Source organism: Acartia tonsa, chromosome 5 (genome assembly GCF_053477335.1).
Source record: "Acartia tonsa isolate MP-2025a chromosome 5, ASM5347733v1, whole genome shotgun sequence".
Classification (NCBI taxonomy): Eukaryota; Metazoa; Arthropoda; class Copepoda; order Calanoida; family Acartiidae; genus Acartia; species Acartia tonsa.
This window is the reverse complement of record NC_137264.1, coordinates 51,629,747-51,653,805: the sequence shown is the minus strand read 5'-3', so window position 1 is coordinate 51,653,805 and position 24,059 is coordinate 51,629,747. Positions and strand designations below refer to the sequence as shown.

The window sequence follows — 24,059 nt, the reverse complement described above, 5'->3', positions numbered from 1 at the left end:
CTATTTTCTTGGGAGTGGGACACCCACAACATCCCCCCCCCCCTTTTTTTTAATCTGAGGTTTGTTGCACCAGATGTACTGAATTTTTTTTTAATTTACCTCTTGGGGCGAGAGCCCCTAGAGACTAGGGGCGAACTGCTAGTCTAGGACATATATAAAGCATCAATAAAGACATAACCCTTAAACATAACAACCTTCTTAGGCATCTTTTGCAACAGACAAATTCTTATTACTTAGTATTTATAGATACAATGTTGCTGCAACACGTACCTAACTCATTCACCAATGAAAAAGAAATAAACTTCTCCATCAAAATATCTTAACAAGAATGAAAATATCCATAAGTAGCGAAGCACAAAAAATTATGTATCGACAAACGGACATATTGCTCTCCTAAAAAAGGAAAACTAAAATAATCAAGCAGTTTAAGAGTTTCTTGCTACTTTTATATATATATACTAGCGGCTTTGTCCATAGAGGCCTCTAGAGGACGGAGAAGTTGAATCTCAAAACCCATTTTTTTAAAATTTAGATTTTAAAAAAAGAAAAAGATTTTAATTTAGTTTTTGAAGAAATTTTTTTTTCGGGGGGGGGGGTTAATTTTTTTCTATGGGCGATTTCTCTTGGGAGGGTGGTGGTACCTTCCCCTAAAATAGTTATAGACCTTCCCGGGACCTACGAGAAGCTACCCTGTTAAGGAGAATCCGTTCGGTTCAGCGGTTAGCGGAACACAGTAATAGTGTCTAACTGATTATGACGTAACAAAAAAAATTAGCCAATGAGAGGCCGTTATTGACCAATGGTAAAATTTATAATGGCCTCTCATTGGCTAATTTTTTTGTTACGTCATAATCAGTCAGACACTATTACTGTGTTCCGGTTAGCGAGATCCTTCGGTACATAGACAGACAGACGTCGTTCTACTTTGTATTATAGATTACTAGCTGCTACGCCCCTAGAGGCCTCTAGTGGTACTTTAAATGTTTTTTTTTAAATAATACGTTACCTATCTATTTTGCTTTCAAGTTTCAATGATACCTTGCAATGTTGCGTAGGAGTCTCTATTCGTAAAAAAAATTCGATTTATTGTGATTTCTCTTGGGAGGGTGGTGGTACCCTTCCCCAAAATAGTTATAACCCTTCCCGGGACCTATGAGAAGCCACCCTGTAAAGGAGAACCCAATCGGTTCAGCGGTTAGCGAGATCCTTTGGTACAGACACACACAGACAAACACACATCCTGTTACTTTAATATAAGGATTGTGATTTCTTCATACAAATTTAACAACTAATTGTTTATTTTGTAAGAAAAAGTTGACACATTGTTGAATATTAAGGTGTGGTATATACTTATTTATTGCATCGTTTTATAGACAGCTTTCCGCCGACAGTAAAATTAAAATTCATATTTTGTTCGCCTCGAGGGACCGAAGGTCTGGGCCAACATAAAAGGATTTTTAATTTATTATTCGTGGGAAAATATCTATTTTTCGATTCAAGACATGTCTTTTAAACATAGCTCAGTACCGGATCTAATCCAGTGGAATGGAATCAGATTGGAAGCCCTACTGGTAAAGATATTATGTAAATAAATAGACAATGACTAAACTGTTTATAATTCTAAGGAAGTTTATTCAGCTGCCCTATAATTAGAACTTGTATGTCTGTCTGCTGACTGTTACTTTATTTTTAAACGACTGCGCACCTAGCCTTTAGAGGCTTTCTATTTAAAGAGGGGGGGGGGGATCATGAAACCATCCCAAGACTTTGATGTAACAAGGATGACAACATCCATAAAAGCGAAGCACTGAAACGTTAGGACAAACGGACACTAACACTTGTATAGTGTCAGAACTGAATAATCAGAATATAAATGTATAAATGTCGAAGCAAAATTGTAAGTAAAATTCTTGAAAAACTGCTTGATACAGAATAATGTTTATGGACATACTTACATTTTTAGGACTTGATTATAGAGTTGCTTCGCTTATAACATTATATTTTGTTGTCCCAGGAATCAGTATATCAAAAATCAGATTAATCGGATAATTAGATCACATGCAAAGTTTGAAATCAATAGGACAATTCTAACATGCCTAAATTAGCGGAAAAAGCTATTCGTTACAGACGGACGGACGGATCGACCCTAATTATAGAAAAGCTTCGCTTTTAAAAAGCCTTAACCATCCTTGCACTATGGGACAAATGTATATGTTTTGTTTCATTTTTCCCCTGCTTAAGATAGAGATATGAAATATGTCTCGATCATAATCTATGGACTTCAAAACAAAATTCCTTTAAAAAAATATCAAAAAAGATTATTTATTTGCTGTTATTTTTCATTTTTTCATGACTTAAATTTTGCTATGCACAATGACGACATACTTAATTCATTTCGTCTTCTTATGTAATTTCAAAGGGTTGGGATACAAAATATTAGTTTGAAATTATATTTCACCAATCTAATTCTTTTAGATTCTATTATAAAACGTTTAGAATTTTTAAATATTTTTTTACATTTTAAAAGTCAATAGTTTAATAATCTGATTTATATTTAGAACCCTATTTTACATTAGTGCTTATATAGAAGAGATTTTTTTGCTCCAAAAAACTAGTTGAGTACCTAATCTTTAAATAAAACTAGCAATCTTTTTAATATTCATAAACAATCATACTTAGTAAAATAATTAAGAAAGGGATAAAAAAGTATGTACCTAACAATTGTAAAAGGAAAGATGTGTGAAAAAATTAAAAATTCTCTTCTGATCATCTTATTATTATTCTCATACATTTCTATGTTTATTTGCATAGTGTACTTACTTAAAGGTTATAAAATTTGATATCTGTATAAAATATAATTAAGATATCAAACTCATTTCTGAGATTTAAAGTTTGCTAATTGAGAGCTCTGTTAAGGACATATTTATTACTTATTGTCTTTAAATCTAATTATAGAAATTTTACAATCTTAGAACATATGATATTTCCGATCCCATCCCAGAAATTGAGGGGAGGGGGAAATTAGCACCTACCAAGGTGGTCTTACATTTCAGCAAAATATTTACTCATTTTAGCAACTTAAAAATATTTTGAGAACAAAATATGATTTTGTATTCCATGTGTTTCTAAGAATTAAAAAATTAATAAAATTAATAATCATGAAAAAATGTTATAAGTATTGTATGAACACCCCCAGGTGCACATAAAGAAAGGGGAATCTTATTTCTACAAGCTAAGAGTAATCACTTAAAACTAAAACTTTTAAGAAAGAATTAAGTCATATAGTTATGAGGTAATTCATTATTAGTTAGAAAGAATAAAAGTAAGGAATAAAATATAATATTGTATTCCATGCATTTAGTAAGGTTAGTTAAAATTGTTTTATTTTTAAATAGGTAAATTTAGAGGGTAATTTTGACATTTTATTCAGTTTTTAACTTTTAGATTAAAATATGTTTGATTATATAAATTTATACCTCATAAGTAAATTTTATCTTGGTTAATTAAAATTAATTACTAAATGTTTAAAGATGTTTTCATCACATTTTTTCCCCTTCTTCTGACAGTTAATCTTAGCCCTGTTTCTTAAAAGTCCCCTCCCTTTAACGCACAACACACCCCCTAGTTTTGAGGCGATCATACAACATATAAATATTATGCAAACAAATGTCGTTGCACTAAAATTTATCGTTCAAATCATTTACTTTTTAACAAAAACTTTAAAGCCAAAAAAAGCATAATAGTCGGGGTTTTTACCTAAAGTGGATGAAATAAAGTCAAATCTACTCATCAAAAGCTACACGTTCATGTAAAAAATTCTCTGAGAAACTCTGAGAAAAAAAAAATTTGTTTTGAAATGTCCCATAGTGCCTTGGAAATATGAGAATACCTTACTGCTTTTTATAATTTGACTAGTGGCTACACCTCTCTAGAGGCGTTTAGGGTCACTTGAAAGGGTTCTCCCTACTTTCATTTTTAGACTTTAAAAAAATAATGGAGGGTTGGGTTTCAGGCGCAATTTTTCTCAGAAGGGTGGAGATACCCTCAGGGGCGTCCAAGCTTTCTATTTTGGGGGGGGGTAAAATTTTTTTTACCCCCCCAAAAATTTTACCCCGGGGGTAAAATTTGCTTGGGGGGGGTAAAAATTTTTTTTATTAGAGATTTTTTATTTGGGGGGGGGTAAATACCCCCTCCTAAATGGTTGGGGGTGCCTACGGCACCCCCAGGGTAGGGGTAAATTTTAAATGGGGGGAGTAAAATGAAAAAAATTTTGGGGGTGCATCGTTTGGGGGGGGGGGGTAATCGCCCCATTACTCCCCCCCCTTGGACGCCTATGGATACCCTCCCCTGAATAAGTAAAGGAGAAGCCTATCGATCCAGCGGTTGGCAAGATTTTAAGCTACAGACAGACAGTCAGCATGTTACTTTTATAAATAAAGATGATGACCTCATTTATTTTAAAAACACTAGTGGTTTCGCCCTTAGCCTCTAATAAATAATTTTGGTTAGATAGAATTTTTTATTTTTGCTTTTAAAAATGGCGCGGAATGTAAAAAAAACCGTTTGTAAAGAAATCAATTTTGTGTAAGTTACAGTTTCTTTTTATGTGGGGATTTACATAAAAAAAATCGATACCACTAAAGCATCTTAAAAGCATTTTTAAAAGCTAAGCTTTTCTATAATTAGGGTCGGTCCGTCCGTCCGTAACGGATAGCTTTTTTCGTTAATTTAGGCATGTTAGAATTGTCCTATCGATTTCAAACTTTGTATGGTGATTTCTGCAGTAGTTAGGTACGATTTAGAAAGCAACTCTATAATCATTACCAAAATGTCCGTACGTCCATTTTAAACATGTTGATTTTTTTACTTTTTTAACAACAAATTTTTATATGATCTAATTATCCGATTGATCGGATTTTTTGTATGCTGATTCCTGGGACAACAAAGTACATTATTATAAGCGAAGCAACTCTATAATTAAGTCCTAAAAATATAAGTATGTCCATAAACATTATTCTATATCAAGTAGTTTTTCAACAAATTTACTTACAATTTTGCATCGACTCTCATACCTTTATATTCTGATTATTCAGTTCTGACACTATACAATTGTGTTAATGTCCTTTTGTCCTACCGTTTCAGCGCTTCGCTTTTATGGATGTTGTCATCCTTGTTTTTCTATAATAAGAGTCGTAATGAAAAGCTTATAGTTTAGACATGTTAGAATTATCCAATCGGATTTAAACTTTAAATAATGATTTATGTAACAATAAGATATGATTTACAAAGCGTAGCAACTGTATAGTCGTCATCAGAAAACAGTACGTCCATTTAAAACTAACTGACAACATTTTTCTTGTATAGTATATTTATCCTATTTTTGGACAATAAGGTACAATATTATAAGCGAGCCAACTCTATAATCAAGTCAAAAAATGTAAGTATGTCCTTAAACATAATACTGCATAAAGCAATTTTTCAATAAATTTACTTACAATTTAGCTTCGACTCTTATACAATTATATTCTGATTATTAAGTTCTGACACTCTACAATTGTTTATGTTCGTTTGTCCTATCGTCTGATTTGAGAGCTTTGCTTTTATAAATGTTGTCATCCTTGTTAATTACAAAAAACACTGAGCTACCAATAAACAAGGATGACAACATCCATAAAAGCGAAGGACAAACGGACATTAACACTTATATAGTGTCAGAATTGAATAATCAAAATATAAATGTATAAGAGTCGAAGAAAAAATTGTTGTAAATTTGTTGAAAAACTGCTTTATACAGGATAATGTTTATGGACATACTTACATTTTTAGGAATTGATTATAGAGTTGCTTCGCTTATAACATTATACTTTGTTGTCCCAGGAATCAATATACCAAAAATCAGATCAATCGGATGATTAGATCACATAAAAATTTGTTGTTAAAAAGTAAAAAAATCAACATGTTTAAAATAGACGTACGGACATTTTGGTAATGATTATAGAGTTGCTACGCTTTCTAAATCGTGCCTAACTATTAAAGGAATCATAATGCAAAATTTGAAATCGATAAGACAATTCTAACATGCCTAAATTAACGGGAAAAAGCTATCCGTTACGGACAGACGGACCGACCGTAATTATAGAAAAGCTTCGCTTTTAAAAAGTTGGATAGAAGTTTGATACTAAACAAGGATGACAACACCCAAGTAGCGGAGCACAAAAAATCATGGAATGTACAAACGGACAAAGTTATAAAGCAGATGTCGAATAGTTATCCTTATACTAAAGTAACAGGATGTTTGTTTGTCTGTGTGTCTGTGTATCTGTGTGTCTGTGTATCAGTGTGTCTGTACCGAAGGATCTCGCTAACCGCAAAACCGATCGGGTTCTCCTTAACATGGTAGATTCTCATAGGTCCTGGGCAGGTTTATAACTATTTTGGGGGAGGGTACCACCACCCTCCCAAGAGAAATCAAAATAAAATCGAAAAAAATTTATATATTTCTGCCGCATAGTGTCGCTAGCGTATGAATTTAACAGCTGATTGACCATAGACAAATTGTTTCTCAAATTAGATATTAAAATAAAAAAAAACATTTTAATGCCACTAGAGGCCTCTAGGGGCGTAGAAAGAGAAAGAGAGACAATATACAAAAACTCAAACCACGAAACCACGAAACCTTCAAAGATTGGGGTTCATGTCTTTTTAAGCATGACCAACAGTCAGACGGACAAAATAATGTATAGAATAGATTTGAAATATCTTAGGAATCTTCAGCTATCTATTTTCAACAGCTGCCAAGAATATCACATTTCCCTCATAGCGTTACGGACTGACTGACAGACAGACAAAGTGAATTATAAATTAGCTTCGCTACTGTAAGTATATTTTTAATTACCTTCTTGATGCTATTAATGTTAAAAAGACTTGGCTGCGCCCTTAGTTTTTTGGGGCTTATGGTTGGAAGTAACACAGTGACGTCAGTTGAGTGTACTGGTAAATTTGTAAACGTCCATTAGGTCCTTTGCCTTCAAAAAAAAACTCCAAAGTAAGAAAAGAGAGAGGATAAGGGGCTTGATTTTTTTTTCTTACCTCACCCCCCCCCCCCCCCCCTCCCCGACTGTTTTAGTGAGGTGTATTACCATGTATAAGGGAGTATGGGGGGTGGGTGGATCCCTTTGGGCGTGTTTATATATAAACCTTCTTAATTCTGTCACAGTGGGAAATACACCCTCTTCTGCATGCCTTTGGTTTACATTTTAATCAAGATTTCATGTAAAACAAGGACATTTACACCCAAAATTAATAACCTTTTTTTGAACATCAAATTACTTATTACTTTTGGGAGTGAAAATTTTTGAATAATTTTAGATTTTAAAATGTCAAGCGCAGCTATCCCTCCGTAAGTTCTTTGCTTCAGGGCTCGATAGCCGCGCGTAAGCCGCACGTAAGCCATTAAAATCGTCATTTTATAACTATAAAATTCAGCTGGATCTCTCAATCTGTTCCTCAACAGACAATCTATCTTTTCATAATATCTTTATTTTTGCACACAATCGGGTTTAAATTTGAGACTTGTGCGCTGCTGAGGCACGACTGCCGAGCCCTGTTTTGCTTGTTTATTTAGATACTAGTGGCTTCGCCTCTGGACTCTAGAAAATTAAAACCAAGAGCGGGGGGTAGAGGTTTCCTACGCCCCTCCATCTATATTAGTAGCAGCTGATATTGCCTAATAAAAAATAGGTCATACAATACAAATGATCAATGATATGCCAGTTAAAGTTGTAATTGACCAATGGTAAAATGTGTACTGGCCTATCATTGGTCCTTTGTATTGTATGAAGTCATTATTTATTAGGCACTTTAAGCTGCTTTCTATATTTTCCTAACTATACATATATTTAGGGAGAGTAGTGGTCACCTAGAATCTTGGGACTATGTTGTTATCATACTATACATATATTTAGGGAGAGTAGTGGTCACCTAGAACCTTGTGACTATGTTGTTATCATACTATACATATATTTAGAGAGAGTAGTGGTCACCTAGAACCTTGTGACTATGTTGTTATCATACTATACATATATTTAGAGAGAGTAGTGGTCACCTAGAACCTTGGGACTATGCTGTCATCATACTATACATATATTTAGGGAGAGCAGTGGTCACCTAGAACCTTGTTGTAACTATGTTGTTATCATTCTATACATATATTTAGGGAGAGTAGTGGTCACCTAGAACCTTGGGACTATGTTGTTATCATACTATACATATATTTAGGGAGAGTAGTGGTCACCTAGAACCTTGTGACTATGTTGTTATCATACTATACATATATTTAGGGAGAGTAGTGGTCACCTAGAACCTTGTGACTATGCTGTCATCATACTATACATATATTTAGGGAGAGTAGTGGTCACCTAGAACCTTGGGACTATGCTGTCATCATACTATACATATATTTAGGGAGAGTAGTGGTCACCTAGAACCTTGTGACTATGTTGTTATCATACTATACATATATTTAGGGAGAGTAGTGGTCACCTAGAACCTTGTGACTATGTTGTTATCATACTATAAATATATTTAGGGAGAGTAGTGGTCACCTAGAACCTTGTGACTATGTTGTTATCATACTATACATATATTTAGGGAGAGCAGTGGTCACCTAGAACCTTGTGACTATGTTGTTATCACACTATACATATATTTAGGGAGAGTAGTGGTCACCTAGAACCTTGTGACTATGTTGTTATCATACTATACATATATTTAGGGAGAGCAGTGGTCACCTAGAACCTTGTTGTAACTATGTTGTTATCATACTATACATATATTTAGGGAGAGTAGTGGTCACCTAGAACCTTGGGACTATGTTGTTATCATACTATACATATATTTAGGGAGAGTAGTGGTCACCTAGAACCTTGTGACTATGTTGTTATCATACTATACATATATTTAGGGAGAGCAGTGGTCACCTAGAACCTTGTTGTAACTATGTTGTTATCATACTATACATATATTTAGGGAGAGTAGTGGTCACCTAGAACCTTGGGACTATGTTGTTATCATACTATACATATATTTAGGGAGAGTAGTGGTCACCTAGAACCTTGTGACTATGTTGTTATCATACTATACATACATTTAGAGAGAGTAGTGGTCACCTAGAACCTTGTGACTATGTTGTTATCATACTATATATATATTTAGGGATAGTAGTGGTCACCTAGAACCTTGTGACTATGTTGTTATCATACTATACATACATTTAGAGAGAGTAGTGGTCACCTAGAACCTTGGGACTATGCTGTCATCATACTATACATATATTTAGGGAGAGCAGTGGTCACCTTGAACCTTGTTGTAACTATGTTGTTATCATACTATACATATATTTAGAGAGAGTAGTGGTCACCTAGAACCTTGTGACTATGTTGTTATCATACTATACATATATTTAGAGAGAGTAGTGGTCACCTAGAACCTTGGGACTATGCTGTCATCATACTATACATATATTTAGGGAGAGCAGTGGTCACCTTGAACCTTGTTGTAACTATGTTGTTATCATACTATACATATATTTAGGGAGAGTAGTGGTCACCTAGAACCTTGGGACTATGCTGTCATCATACTATACATATATTTAGGGAGAGTAGTGGTCACCTAGAACCTTGTGACTATGTTGTTATCACACTATACATATATTTAGGGAGAGTAGTGGTCACCTAGAACCTTGTGACTATGTTGTTATCACACTATATATATATTTAGGGATAGTAGTGGTCACCTAGAACCTTGTGACTATGTTGTTATCATACTATACATATATTTAGGGAGAGTAGTGGTCACCTAGAACCTTGTGACTATGTTGTTATCATACTATACATATATTTAGGGAGAGTAGTGGTCACCTAGAACCTTGGGACTATGCTGTTATCATACTATACATATATTTAGGGAGAGTAGTGGTCACCTAGAACCTTGTGACTATGTTGTTATCATACTATACATATATTTAGGGAGAGCAGTGGTCACCTAGAACCTTGTGACTATGTTGTTATCATACTATACATATATTTAGAGAGAGTAGTGGTCACCTAGAACCTTGTGACTATGTTGTTATCATACTATACATATATTTAGGGAGAGTAGTGGTCACCTAGAACCTTGGGACTATGTTGTTATCATACTATACATATATTTAGGGAGAGTAGTGGTCACCTAGAACCTTGTGACTATGTTGTTATCATACTATACATATATTTAGGGAGAGTAGTGGTCACCTAGAACCTTGGGACTATGTTGTTATTGTTGTCTACTTTGCTTTTGTGCTAGCTGTGGGTTTATGGGTAATTATTTCATTAAAAAAAAGCTTCTTTATAACTGTCAATGGTTTGTCCTAGTCTTTAGTAATAAATCTAATATAAACTAATATTTTTAATTTTGTGGTGCTTTACAAACAAAATTGTGCATGTTTGTCTGTTTCAAATATAAAGTGATGCAGCTACTCTGTAACTAAGTTAGTCCGTGGATCCAACTGATATTTTCAAAGATTTTTAAAAAGAATTTAAGAGAATAATAACATGCAATAAGACAAAATTAGAAATTTTTCAACAAAATCTCAGTGGCCTGCACAAGGTTTTGCCACCCTCGTTACGTCTTAAGACACCCTCTTTAAACCAAAATCAAGAGTGTGTGAGCTTTATTGTAGAAAATAAGAGGGATGATTTTATAGTGTTAGGAGGGAGGATACACCCCCCTAGGGCCCCTAGTTGTTTGACCCACTACATAGCCAACATCCTTATAAGTTTACAAAGGGTCCTTTGTATACATTTATTTTACGATCCTAAAACATGATATTCCTCACATTTTTGTAAGAATATCATAAAAATGAATATACTATCCATTTTTTTTATAAAAATAATAAATGTTTTATTACGTTTCTTTCCTGGTTATTTTAAAAAGAAAGATTCTATTCCATTTAAATTATAAATAAAGATTTCCTTTTGATACGGCCTCAATCCTGACGTGACTGATTTTTCAATTATGTTGTATCATACGTCCAGTTAAAGAGAATTGGCCAGGAATGGGATGAATGACAAAGAAGGTGATTGTCAAGTTTTATTAAATTCATATAAGCGGTTAAGAAACTTAAAAAAAATATACAGAATTAGTACATTTAAAACATTATAAGTAAGATATTAATTACTTATTTATACTGGAAAAACCAATTGGCGTTATGACCGATTGGCCTTATTTAATTTTTAAGAATAATCAAAATTCTTAGTTACTTATCAAAATCCAAAAAAATCATTTAGGCTTTTTTAAAGAAAATATTCGATCAATAAAAAAACTCTGAGGTTCATGAAAATCTAAAAAAATATCTGTCTCAATAGTTATTTCTTTTTGTTTTATCATTTTTTCAATAAATTTATTTACACTAAAAAATATCTCTCAGTTTCACCACACTAGAACACACAATTACTTATTTAGGGTGGGTAAAAATAAATCACAATTACCTTTTTGTAGCATTCATACTGCACCCATTCACACTACCAGTTCTATGCACCTAGAGACATCATGTCCCTTGAAAAAGATATATATCCTTTTCTCCACAAAATCAAAATAAAAAACTGCCTCGTGCCATACAGGCGCAGGGCTAAAGCGAAAATGCCGCGATTCATTTCTCCCCCCTCCCCATACCTCTGACGCCAGGTGCAACGGAGACAGAGAAAAAATGTCGTCTTTACATCATCACTCACCAAACACAAACATTATACAAAATGCACCATTAAAATATCAGAAACGATTTTCATCTTTTCTGAAAAAAAAAATCATTTCTAATACAACTTACATAAATAAATTCCAATTATTTATTATTATTATTATATTTAAAAATGTTTATTTTTCTTTTCACGTCATATGTTTTAAAGCTAGAAATTTACTTGAAACCATCCTAGGAACTAGGAAAAGCTTATCAAAAAGAGGAACTCGATCAGTTCATTGCTTAGAGAGATCTGATTGGACAAATCCTTACTACCACATGACATGTTACCCCTTTACAAAAAAATTCTTCCACCCAATTAAATAGTTTAAACCACCACAGGACCAGTATCTATATTCCCTAAGAAGCCCAACCCTTTTGATCCGGCGGTTGTTGATATCTTTAACTTCACACGGTTAGTTTTTTATTAAATGAATAAGTTAGGGTACAATGTTTGGCACTTTCGATATAAGTAAATGATAATAACAAAGCCACAGAATACGATAATACCTTCAGAAAAATCGATGAAAATAGTTTTCATACTAAATTTTGGTTTTTTATATTTTTTTCTAAAATGTCATGACAGAAGATGCAAAATGTCGTCTTAGTTTTTTGAAAGGATTAATCTTCTCTGAAATCTAAATTATCAAAATATTTTTTTGGTAAATGATTATACGATATATGTAAAACATTTTATCAGAAAGAAATATTTAAAATTGTGAAGTAGAAACCTGAATAATTTTTCTTGTGGAAATAGTTTTCTGCAAATGTTGATAAACATATGTCTGCTAGCATTAAGATGTTTGTACTGCCAATACACGTTGGGTTTTATTTAAAGAATTTCTTTAAAATGTTTTTTTTTTTACATTGTATACCAATAATGCAATATTTGCTATCAGAAAACCCCCGACTAAGACTCGCCTACGACCCGATCTTTTAGGATTGCTTTGTAATTTACATTTTTGAAAGTCTTTCAACAGTATACACAGCAAATTCTCTCTTTTTTAACTAACTTTCCGAATAATATACCTAAAGCATTTGAATTGACAAAGGCTATGCTAATATTTTTACCATTCAAGTTTATTTAATATTCTAATAAATAGCGCAACCCTCCAAGTTTATGACTACTTTTCATGAACATATGATCTAAAGAATAAGCTCTGACGCAATGTCATATAAGGATATTATAATATTCATTAAAAAAATTGTTATTTTTGCATATATGTTACATTTTACAGTGTTTTGTGGCTCAAAAGAAAGACAATTAAAAATTATTTCATATTATATAGTTTAAATTACATAAGATAACCTAGAAATAGTAAAAAAATCCCTTTCTTTTTTTGTCGCAAAAGAGAATTCAACAAAGATTTTCATTAAAAAACACCTTAGTGTAAAAATTAAAAAGTTTAAACATGGTCACAAAAAGATTCAATTAGTTTATCAAATGTTTCATTTACAGCAAATGACGATTAATCTCTATTACAAAGAATAAAGTGTAAAAAGATATTCTTGTTTTAATTTTAAGCAACTTAAAATGCATTTTAATACCTTTTAATGATTTTTTTTTAAAACATCATTTTATAAAATGTTATTGATTTTTAAAGTTATATATTAGAATGTTTTTAAATTTTGTTAACATTTTGTTTTAAATGTAGAAAATTGGTAATTCTAAACATTCAAAAAATGATTTTATTAAATTTTCATCACTTAAATTGCATGTTTGATGAAATTTTCAACTGATAATTCAAGAAAAATCGTTTAAGTTTTATTATATTTTACTTTAAAATGTTAAAAAAATATATTATTGTCAAAAATGTGGAAGTTATACTTTCCTCAAAAAAAGGCCTAAAACATGCAAATTAGCACTTGTAATGAGATTTTTTTTCTTTCAGGTTTAATTTTAAGTAATTATTGATATTTTTTGTAAAAAGGATTTTATATAAAAAGTTTTAAAACTCGAGTTATGTAGTGGTTCTAAAAAAGGTTGCGAATTTATGCAATTTTCTTGCAAAAAAATTTTTCTAGGATTTTAAAAATAGCAAAGGGTGTTATTAGACGTACTTACAGATACAATTGCTAAGTCATTTTGGCCAAACAATAAAATAAAGTTTTGACATCTGAGGGTCCAGCCGTGTTCAGACAAACGGAGAGACAGACATACATCGTATTACTTTTCTATTATAACTTGGGGTTTCGCCCCTAGACTCTAGGATAGAGGGACAGACAGACATCGTACTACTTTATAATATAGACTAGCGGCTTCGCCCCTAGCCTCTAGGGGCCTTGCCCCAAGAGGCTTGATCAAACCAATTTTTCGTGCTTTAGATTTAAAAGAAAAATTTTAAAAAATTTCTTTGGTGGGGGGGGATTTTTTTTTGAGGGGGCGGGGGGGGTTAGTCGACCCCACTATTTTAATTTTAGTTTATGAAGAAAAAAAAGTCGTTTTTTTTGGGGGGGGGGTACTTTTCATTTTTTGGGGGGATTATGGGTGTCCCACCCCCCAAGAAAATAGTTATAAACCTTCCCGGGACCTATGAGAAGCTACCCTGTAAAGGAGAACCCGATCGGTTCAGCGGTTAGCGAGATCCTTCGCTACAAACAGACAGACAAACAAATAGACAGACAGACATCGTACTACTTTGTATTATAGATAAAAATTGTATTTCAGTCATCCTGGAAATCCAAACGTGACAGTGTAGGTGGATATTTTCTGGCATCCAGGAAAAAAAACAACCTAAATAATAATACCATTTTATCATGTTTTTCCAGTAAATAAAATAACTCAGAGCTGGATCTTTAAATCATTTTAGTGGTGAGCCAGATCGGGGTGAGCCGAATTTCAGCCAATCACAGCGCTGCATTTCATAATATGCTGTGCTCTCATTGGTGGAAGGTTGGCTCACCCCGATCTGGCTCACCACTAAAATGATTTAAAGATCCAGCTCAGTTTTTAGTAGACAGAAACACAATAATTTCTCCTCCCCCTCTCCAAAAAATGGGATATACGGAAAGTGTCATGTGTGACGTCATAAAAATCCGTCTAAAAAGATTGTATGAGAGGAAAATATGGATTTAGACGAATTTGTATGACCTAACACATGAAACTTTCTGTTAAAAAATGTGATATTTTGGTGAATAAAATGTATGAAAAGTGTACATAGCAGTTCTCGTATCCATTCGAATCCGGTGGATAGGAACCGGTTCTCATCCATACAAAAAAAACTATGTCAAGCATCGTATTATATCCAGCTTTCTACGAATATAAAAAGGCATCGGCTAAAAAAACTGGTTTTAATCTTATAATTGTACATTCTATATCCGCGGAAAGCCGTTTATAATACGATGCGAGAAATAACTATTATCATGTTTTTCCAGTAAATAAAATAACTCAGTTTTTAGCAGACAGAAACACAATAATTTTTTTTATAAGCAAAGCCAATCACATCTAGGATTGTTCAGTTTTCTGACCAAGGACGGGTTTTTCCCTCCCCCTCCCCAAAAAATGGGACATACGGAAAGTGTCATATGTGACGTCATAAAAATCCGTCTAAAAAGATAGTATGAGAGGAGGAAATGGATTTAGACGAATTTCTATGACCTAACACATAAAACTTTCTGTATCTCCAAAAAAATTTAACCCAGAATTCGAATCCGGTGGATAGGAACCGGTTCTCATCCATACGAAAAAACTATGTCTAGCATCGTATTATATCCAGTTTTTTAAGAATATAAAATTGTACAATCATAAGATCAAAACCATTTTTTTAGCACGTGCCCTCGGCACCTCGGGGCTAAAAAAACTGGTTTTAATCTTATAATTGTACTCTCTATATCCGCGGAAAGCTGTTTATAATACGATGCGAGAAATAACTATTCCTATTTACGTACTGAAAGACAGGCATACGGACTTACGTTGGTAAAAAGTGATAAAAACGTAGTTTTTAGAAAACAAAATTTAACAAGTTTGTTTTTTCCCCTACAGGAGTATGAACTGGGTTCTGGTAAGTAATTGAGTTTTAGTAGCGTGGATACTCTAGAAATTCTAGTAGTTCTAGTAGCGTGGATACTCTAGAAATTCTAGTAGTTCTAGTAGCGTGGCTACTCTAGAAATTCTAGTAGTTCTAGTAGCGTGGATACTCTAGAAATTCTAGTAGTTCTAGTAGCGTGGCTACTCTAGAAATTCTAGTAGTTCTAGTAGCGTGGATACTCTAGAAATTAAAGTAATGTTTTCGTTATATGACATGTCTTTCCACTATAATTAAAACTTTTTTTTCAGAAATGACAAATTATATACTTCTGTATTATGCAGCTTAAAGTGTCCAAAAAATTATGTCATACAATACAAATGACCAATGATAGGCCAGTATACATTTTGCCATTGGCCTTTTAAATGCATTCTGGCCTATCATTGGTCAGTCATTTGTATTGTATGACGTCATTTTTTATTAGGCACAATAAGCTGCTTCTATTATGTTTTACAATTGACATAAACCATTTAAATTGCTTGTTTTGAGAAGGAATGTCATGTTCAGTGATTTATTGACTACTAGCGGCTTCGCCCCTAGCCTCTAAGAAAATTTTTTTTTTGGGGGGGAGGGGGATTTTTCAATTTTTGGGTGAGGGGTGTCCCACCCCCCAAGAAAATAGTTATAAACCTTCCCAGGACCTATGAGAAGCTACCCTGTAAAGGAGATCCCGATTGGTTCAGCAAACAAACAAACAGACAAACAAAACAAACAAACAGACAGACAGACAGACATCGTTCTACTTTGTATTATAGACTAGCGGCTACGCCCCTAGAGGCCTCTAGGGAAACATGAGAGGGGGGGGGGCGGTTAAAAAAATAGTGAAAAACCTTCCCTGGACATATAAGAAGCTTCACTGTTAAGCAGAAACATATCGATTCAGCGGTAAGCGAGATCCTTCGAGACAGACAAAAAAACTTACGACTTTATATAATAGGATTACAATTAAAAATTTAGCTTTTCACTGTTGTTTAATGGATGCTAAATTTATGTAGCTCCTATTATAAAAAACAAAATTTACCCCTTTGGTGGTTTAAAATTATTTGTAAAAAAACATGGGACTTTGTTCCTTTATACAACCCAATCAAGATTTGATAAAATAAAGTTTATGAGCCTGCGAATAGCAGAACAAGTTAGCTTTAAGGGTCGGTATAATCTTATTGTTTAAACCCTTTCCAGTATGGCTTCGAAACCGATTAATATCCGCTGGATTAGAACCGGTTCTCAGCCATACTAAAAAATTATGTAAAACCCAATCAAGATTTGATCAAATAAAGTTTATGGCCTGCGAATAGCAGAACAAGTTAGCTTTAAGGGTCGGTATAATCTTTTAGTTTGATACAATGGGATGCGGTCGTCCTTGTTTTAAACTATTGTTTAAACCCTTTCCAGTATGGCTTCGAAACCGATTAATATCCGCTGGATTAGAACCGGTTCTCAGCCATACTCAAAAATTATAAAAAGCATCGTATGATATCCAGTTTTCTACGAATATTAAAATGTACAAACATAATATCATAACCAGTTTTGTTAACCTGACCCCTTTGGCCTTACAGTAGTGGTTTTAATCTTATAATTGTACATTTTTATATCCGCGGAAAGCGTTTATAATACGATGCGATAAATAGCTATTATATCTAAAATTAAAATCAGTGACGAGCAAACATAAAATTTAGTTATGCAATTGTTTACTTTTCGTTTTAAAGTTTACATAAATATTTGGAGGTTTCCCGCAAAGTGCTTAGTTAAGCACAGACCCCCCCCCCCCAATCCCTTTTTTTAAATGAAACATTTGGATTTTTTTGTGTGTTAAGATTAGGTTAGGTTATATTGAGTACAGAGTAGCCCCGCATGGTCAAGGCACCGCAGGTAAAGGCTCTCACCCCATTGTTGGGTTAGGCATAAAAAAAACTCCTCTACTTACTTTCAATATAACAAGGATGACAGCATCCATAAAGCGAAGCTCTGAAATAATAGGACAAACGAACACTAACACTTGTAGAGTGTCAGAACTGAATAATCAGAATATAAATTTATAAAAAATCGAAACAATATTGTTAGTAAATATGTTGAAAACTGCTTAAATACATGATACTGTTTTTAGGACATACTTACATGTTTAGGACTTTAGGATTATAGAGATGCTTTGCTTATAACATTATACTTTGTTGTCCTAGGAATCAGTATTCCAAAAATTAGATCATTCGGATAATTTTATCACATAAAAATTTGTTGTTAAAAAGTTCAAAATCAACATGTATAAAATGGACATACGGGCATTCTGGTAACGATTATAGAGTTGCTACGCTTTCTAAACCTAACAGCCACAGGAATCACCATGCAAAGTTTGAAATCGATAGGATAATTCTAACATGCCTAAATTAACGATAAAAGCTACCCATTTCATACAGCGTACGAACGGACAGACAGACGGACGTACGGACCGAACCTAATTATAGAAAAGCTTTGCTGTCTGTCTGTCTGTTTGTAGCAAAGGATCTCGCTAACCGCTGAACCGATCGGGTTCTCCTTTACAGGGTAGCTTCTCATATAGGTCCCGAGAAGGTTTATAACTATTTTCTTGAGGGGTGGGACACCCCCCACCCCCCCCAAAAAATGAAAAATACCCCACCCCCCCCCCCCCCAAAAAAAAAATAAATTTCTTTTTAAAACTAAAATTAAAATAGTGGGGTCGACTAGCCCCCCCACCCCCCCCAAAAAAAAAAAAAATTCCCCCCCCCCCCCAAAGAATAAAGTATTGGGTGTTTACTGTTTATGTGATGGCCAGACTCATTCAAGTAAATCACCAACTATTTGGATCAAGCACGGTTCAAGGTATAATGTTGATGAAATCGAATAACACCCAAAAAACGAAGAACTGTAAAGCTTGATAGCGGCCAAACAGCTGAACAGACAAAGTAAGATGGCACATAATTGTACATAAATTAAATTCGCAAGATGCTAAAATACAGATCAATTCTAGGACTTCTTTATGCCGTACCGGGAAGCTTTTTATTGTGCCTATAAAAATGAAAACGTCAATTTGTCCTACCATTGGACAATTAAAATGTTTACGGGCCTACCTTTGGTCAATTAAAATGTATACTGGCCTGCCTTTGGTAATTTAATCTGTATTTTGGCCTATCATTGGTCTATTGTATGACGTCATTTTTTTTATAGGCACTATAAAGAGCTTCGTGAACTGCGCTGGATCCAAATATTCTTCTATCCAGATGTACTAAATTTTAGTTTCCGAAAGTGTACCTAGCCTCCGCGTCCTATCTCAATATTTACTACTAGCTAAAAAAGCTTCAAACTTCCGAGAAAAAAATTAAAATTTTAAAAATTTTAATTTGGAATGTATAATGTTTAAATCGTTTATACATTATATCGCTTTTCCCTTTGACCAGAGTAGCTGAAAATAGCGTTGGGTTATCTGCTGTACAACTTTGGAAATTAGTGAAGAAACAGGCAATCCATTTTCAGCACATCTCTATCCAGTCTCAGAAATCTATTTCCGCCGTATAAAATAAAAAAAAACATTTTAGAAAAGTTTGAGAAGGGAAATATCAGGAAGGAAGGGGACAATGGGCTGTTTATTACACTAGTCCCCAAAGTTTATAATATCGTTGTCTGATTCGTTGGCTTAACAACTTTGGGGACTTTTATTGAATTTTGATCGGCATGTTCATTAAGCTTAGTGTCCAACGTTTCAACTACCAATTGTACTCAACAGAACGGGTAATTTAAAGTATAATCATCGGAGATGTACAACAATTTATAGGCCATTGTCTTATCCCTTTAGATCCCTGGTGAAATCAGTTTTATCAGAGACTTCATAGGATGGGCCAATGGTAAAATTTAATTGCTGTGGCTGCGGTTGGCGGTTGGCTGATTCTTCTTAGAGGCCGCCAAACTTTCTCAAATACTCGCAGTCAGTTGCGGCTATACGTCAGTTTTATTTTAGCTGTTACAGATGCTACAGCTGCTAGAACGCTGCTTGGTTAGGTGGCTGCTAGTTTTGTTGGATCTACTGCAGTTCATGGTAAAATGTTGCTGGTAACGATTGCTTCTTGGCAATATTAGAAGATTCCTGGATCTAGCATAACAAGAAATATTTCTGGAGCTACCAATGTTTCACTTTCCTGGTTGCCAGCAATTTATGCTTATTCCTGGTCACTGGCATGTTTGAAATATTCCTGTTAAAAAGCAATATTTCCCTTTTTAATTCCCATTTCCCTTTTATTACACTTACCCCACAATTAGAGGTTAATAAGATTCACTCTACTCGAAGTGGCTTTTTTGGCATGGTTGTCTGATGTGGTAGGGGGTGGGAGGGTAGTGGTGTTTCTCTGTACTAATTGGGGGAGTTAGGATAAGGTATAAATTTTGCTCCGTTCTACAACAATTCATAGTAAATTATAAAAACCTTAAACTGATCAAATGAGACAAGACAAATATGATAAATACTCCGTATTTTTTATTTTTATCAACAGTTAATAATACAACGTTTACGTAGGCGTAAAAAGTAAGAATATAAAAGTAGCAGGAAAAACTTTAAGGGTAATAGGTCCTGGGAAGGGTTTTAACTATTTTAGTTGATTTAAGGGTATCATCCACAATCCTTCTAAGATAAACCGCCACAAGAAAAAAATATTATACTTTTTTGGTTTATCGTTTAGCAAGATCCCTCTGTGCACACAGACAGTCAAACACACATACAAACGGACACTCTGTTACTTATAAATAAGTATGAAACTCATTATAAAATTGTGACTTACTTTTCCTAAATATTTTGCTTTAAATCAAAATCCTTCGCTACTTTATATTGTAGATTATAGCAGTTGCGCCCCTAGCATCATGAAGCTCCGTTTTTAAATTGGAAGAAATTGGGCAGAAAATAGCTTAAACAATAGCCTAAAATCATCATAGGACCTTGTGAAGCTTCTCTGAAATGAAGAACTCAATCGAATCAGTGGTTAGTGAGATCTTAATTGAGAAACAAACAAATATTGCTATATTGTCAACCTTGCCTACTTGAGTTTACAAGCATAAAAAGGAGGGAAGAGAATTTGAATTTAAAAAAACCGCCAAAAGATTCATTACATAAATGTGCGTTTTAAATTTAATAATGGGTAACTCAATTACCCACCAATTAAAACCCCATATTTTGTAAGACGAAATTAAGATTCAATTTACTAATTCGTAACAATAACGAGTATCTCTCCTCCAATTTTCAATTATTATAAAAATAAAGTTACGGGATTTGTTGTGAGGTCGTTGGGATGCCATTCAAATTTTGACGCGCAAGTGTTAAACCTTCTCTTCTCCTAGGAATGCACATAAAATAATTGAAATTACTGTCCCTTTTTAATTGTTGCTGTTTACCCCCTAATAAATTGTGAAAAAGGGTATGGGGTAAAAACTCCTGTAAGCCAGTAATCTTCTGTCATTGCTGGTAACTTGGAAAATTGTCAGATTGCCAGCTAACAGGAACCTAGGATTTAGGGGAATTTGCGTGCTGCTGGATCCAGGAATCTTGTAATATTGCCAGGAACCAGGAAGCATTCGTTACCAGCAATATTTTACCATGAACTGCAGTAGATCCGTTTTGTTAGCCCGTGCCTTCGCCATATCGGAGCTTACAAAAAAAATAGTTTTAATCTCATGATTGTATAATTTTCTATCCGTGGAAAGCTGTTATAATACGATGCGATGAATAACTATTCCTGTACACAGGTTGGAGCATCTTTGTTTGCCAGTAACATTGGATCTGGACATTTCATCGGCCTGGCAGGATCTGGGGCTGCGGGAGGCATTGCCATTGCGGGATTCGAACTTAGTGTAAGTAGTTTTGGATCATGGAAAGAAAACGAAGTAGCGGGTTTCGTCGCATTTTCACAGTAACTTATCTCATATTTCTAGCCTCTTTATGGGGCTCTAACCCTGCTGGGCAATCACTAATATTTGCCTAACCTAAAATAACCTTTCTACGGTGAAAATACGACAAAACCCGCTACTTCGTTTTCTTTCCAATGAACCTTATTTTTTCGTATAAAATTTTTTTAAAGTCCATTATAAAAAGTAGAATGCTGTCTCATACTTAAGTATGCGTTGGTTATGCTTTTCAGGGAATAATTATAACGAACGTGCTAACCCCCGTCTGATTTTTTAGAATCATAAATTTGAATCATCTAATGTCTGGAAATTAAGGTATATATATATTGAAAAAGGTTTATCTCAGCTCATACCAATAACGGAATTAATTCAGAAAAAATCACGAAACCTATACTTATTTTTCAGCTGTCGTTGGGGGGCAACACATCAGAAAATTAACGACCTCTCCATTTGCCCCCCAAATATTATTTTAGATTTAATTCCCTTGTTGGTTATACCTTATTCCTGGGTTTAAGATAAGACTCTAGGGGGCTAGGTGACGCTTCAGGTACTAGACCTTTTCTCCACGCACCTTAAAACATACTCCGCTTATGATTGCAGTGTAAAGCGTCCATTCACCCATCAGACAACCAACTCTCTGAGATGCACGACCTTTGTCTGAGAAGTCCCAACTGTGCATGGTAACGAGTTGCTCCTGTTTTGGGCCAAGGCATTCCCCCCACTCTAACTATTTACGCCGCGCATCTGATATAGTAGCAGTGAGAACCATTTTTAACGTCTATAGTTATGACGCGGTGTCGGACCGAGATTCGAACCTGTCACCTTTCCGACGACGAGCGGATGCGCTACATGTTGAGCCACGGTCGCGGGTTAATATAACTGGGTTTATCTACTAATATGTACAAAAAAAGAGATTTTAAAAACTGTAGAATCTTGACTGTCAGGACAGAAATACATATCCACATATTTAAAAAGAAGCTTTGCTGTTCAGAATATGTTTTTGTTTAGGCAATTTTCTACATCATATTTCTTGGCTGGGCCTTTGTTCCTGTGTATATGTCTAGTGGTGTCTATACTATGCCTGAATATTTAAGGTAGGTAGTATCAATAAATCTATATTATTACTAGCATAGCTATTCTATAGGCTAGAGGCGCGCAGGTAGGTATGGTAGAGACACAAGGGTCTAACTCCCCCTCCCCCCTAAAACAGCCAAAGTTGATAAATTCACCTCTACCTCCCCCCCCCCCCTCCAGTGATCTTATGCCTGAATATTTAAGGTACAGGAACTAGGAATACATATTTTCAATTATTTGGAAGCTAGTAAAAGTGGCTGACTCAGATTATGGGCACTATAGATTTTACCATTGGTCAATTACAGTGTATACTGGCCTCTCATTGGTTATCTTTTTTGACGTCATAATCTGAGTCAGCCACTTTTACTAGCTTCATTATTTGGCTCGCCATAACCAGTATAACACACATTTACCAAGCTTCTGCCACTTTGGGTGCGACCTTTTGAGGGTAAACTTTCTTTTAAGTAATAAAAATTAGACATCCTTTTAATTCCCGAAAAAAACAGGACAATAACACTTACTTATAGAGTAGCTTCGCTACTAAAAATATATATATTATAATATTTTAGGTTGAGATTTGGAGGGCAAAGAATCCGCATCTACCTTTCAGTGCTGGCACTTCTACTATACGTGTTCACTAAGATTTCGGTAGGTTTATGACGTCACACATGATAATTTCCGCTGTCCCAGAACAAGACTCAATACGGTCTCGTAGTCAGTATATACACTTCTAACGGCTACTACGACCTTAAAGGCCTTTAGAGGCGCTTGATGTGTTTGGGGTTGAGGGGGAAATCGACACTCCGATTTCAATTTAGATTTTAAAACGAAAAAGAAAACAAAATGTTTCTTAGGGGGGTAATTTAATACCAAAGGGTTACTTCTATTGGGAGAGTTATGGTACCCTTCCAAAAAATAGTAATAAACCTGCCTGTCAATCAGTTTTGTTAGGTAAACGTACATTATCTATAATTCAAAGTAGAATGATGTCTGTCCGTCTGTCCCTTAAGATCTCGGTAACCACTGAACCGATCGGATTCTACTCTTCAGGGAATTTACCTACTCTGGTCCTGTGGTGGTTTTAGGCTATTTTCTTGGGGGGTGGGACACCCCCAACTCCTCCAAAAACAAAAAATCCCCCCACCAATATTTAAAAAATTATTTCAAATAGTGGTGGAGTGGGGGCTCTCCAGGAAATAAAAGATGTAATTATACCTCTTGGGGCAAAACCCCTAGCGGCTAGGGGCGAAGCCGCTAGTATTATAATAAAATGTTATTCAATCCATTACATG

At 34.4% G+C, this 24,059-nt stretch overlaps 1 protein-coding gene across 2 annotated transcripts in view; it reads left to right on the top strand.

The window, feature by feature from the left end:
• The first annotated feature begins 7,332 nt into the window (after nucleotides 1-7,332).
• The window catches only part of LOC145319792 (sodium/mannose cotransporter SLC5A10-like), a 51,338-nt gene continuing 34,611 nt past the window's right edge, over nucleotides 7,333-24,059 (top strand). The window contains exons 1-7 of one of the 2 annotated variants that reach the window (XM_080162147.1): nucleotides 7,333-7,399; nucleotides 10,274-10,355; nucleotides 14,439-14,493; nucleotides 15,755-15,771; nucleotides 21,535-21,639; nucleotides 22,702-22,787; nucleotides 23,337-23,415. In XM_080162147.1, the coding sequence (XP_080018273.1) occupies nucleotides 7,377-7,399; nucleotides 10,274-10,355; nucleotides 14,439-14,493; nucleotides 15,755-15,771; nucleotides 21,535-21,639; nucleotides 22,702-22,787; nucleotides 23,337-23,415 (447 nt within the window). In that variant the 5' untranslated portion in view covers nucleotides 7,333-7,376. The remainder of the gene's footprint in view (nucleotides 7,400-10,273; nucleotides 10,356-14,438; nucleotides 14,494-15,754; nucleotides 15,772-21,534; nucleotides 21,640-22,701; nucleotides 22,788-23,336; nucleotides 23,416-24,059) is intronic. The other variant, XM_080162146.1, reaches the window with a different exon arrangement.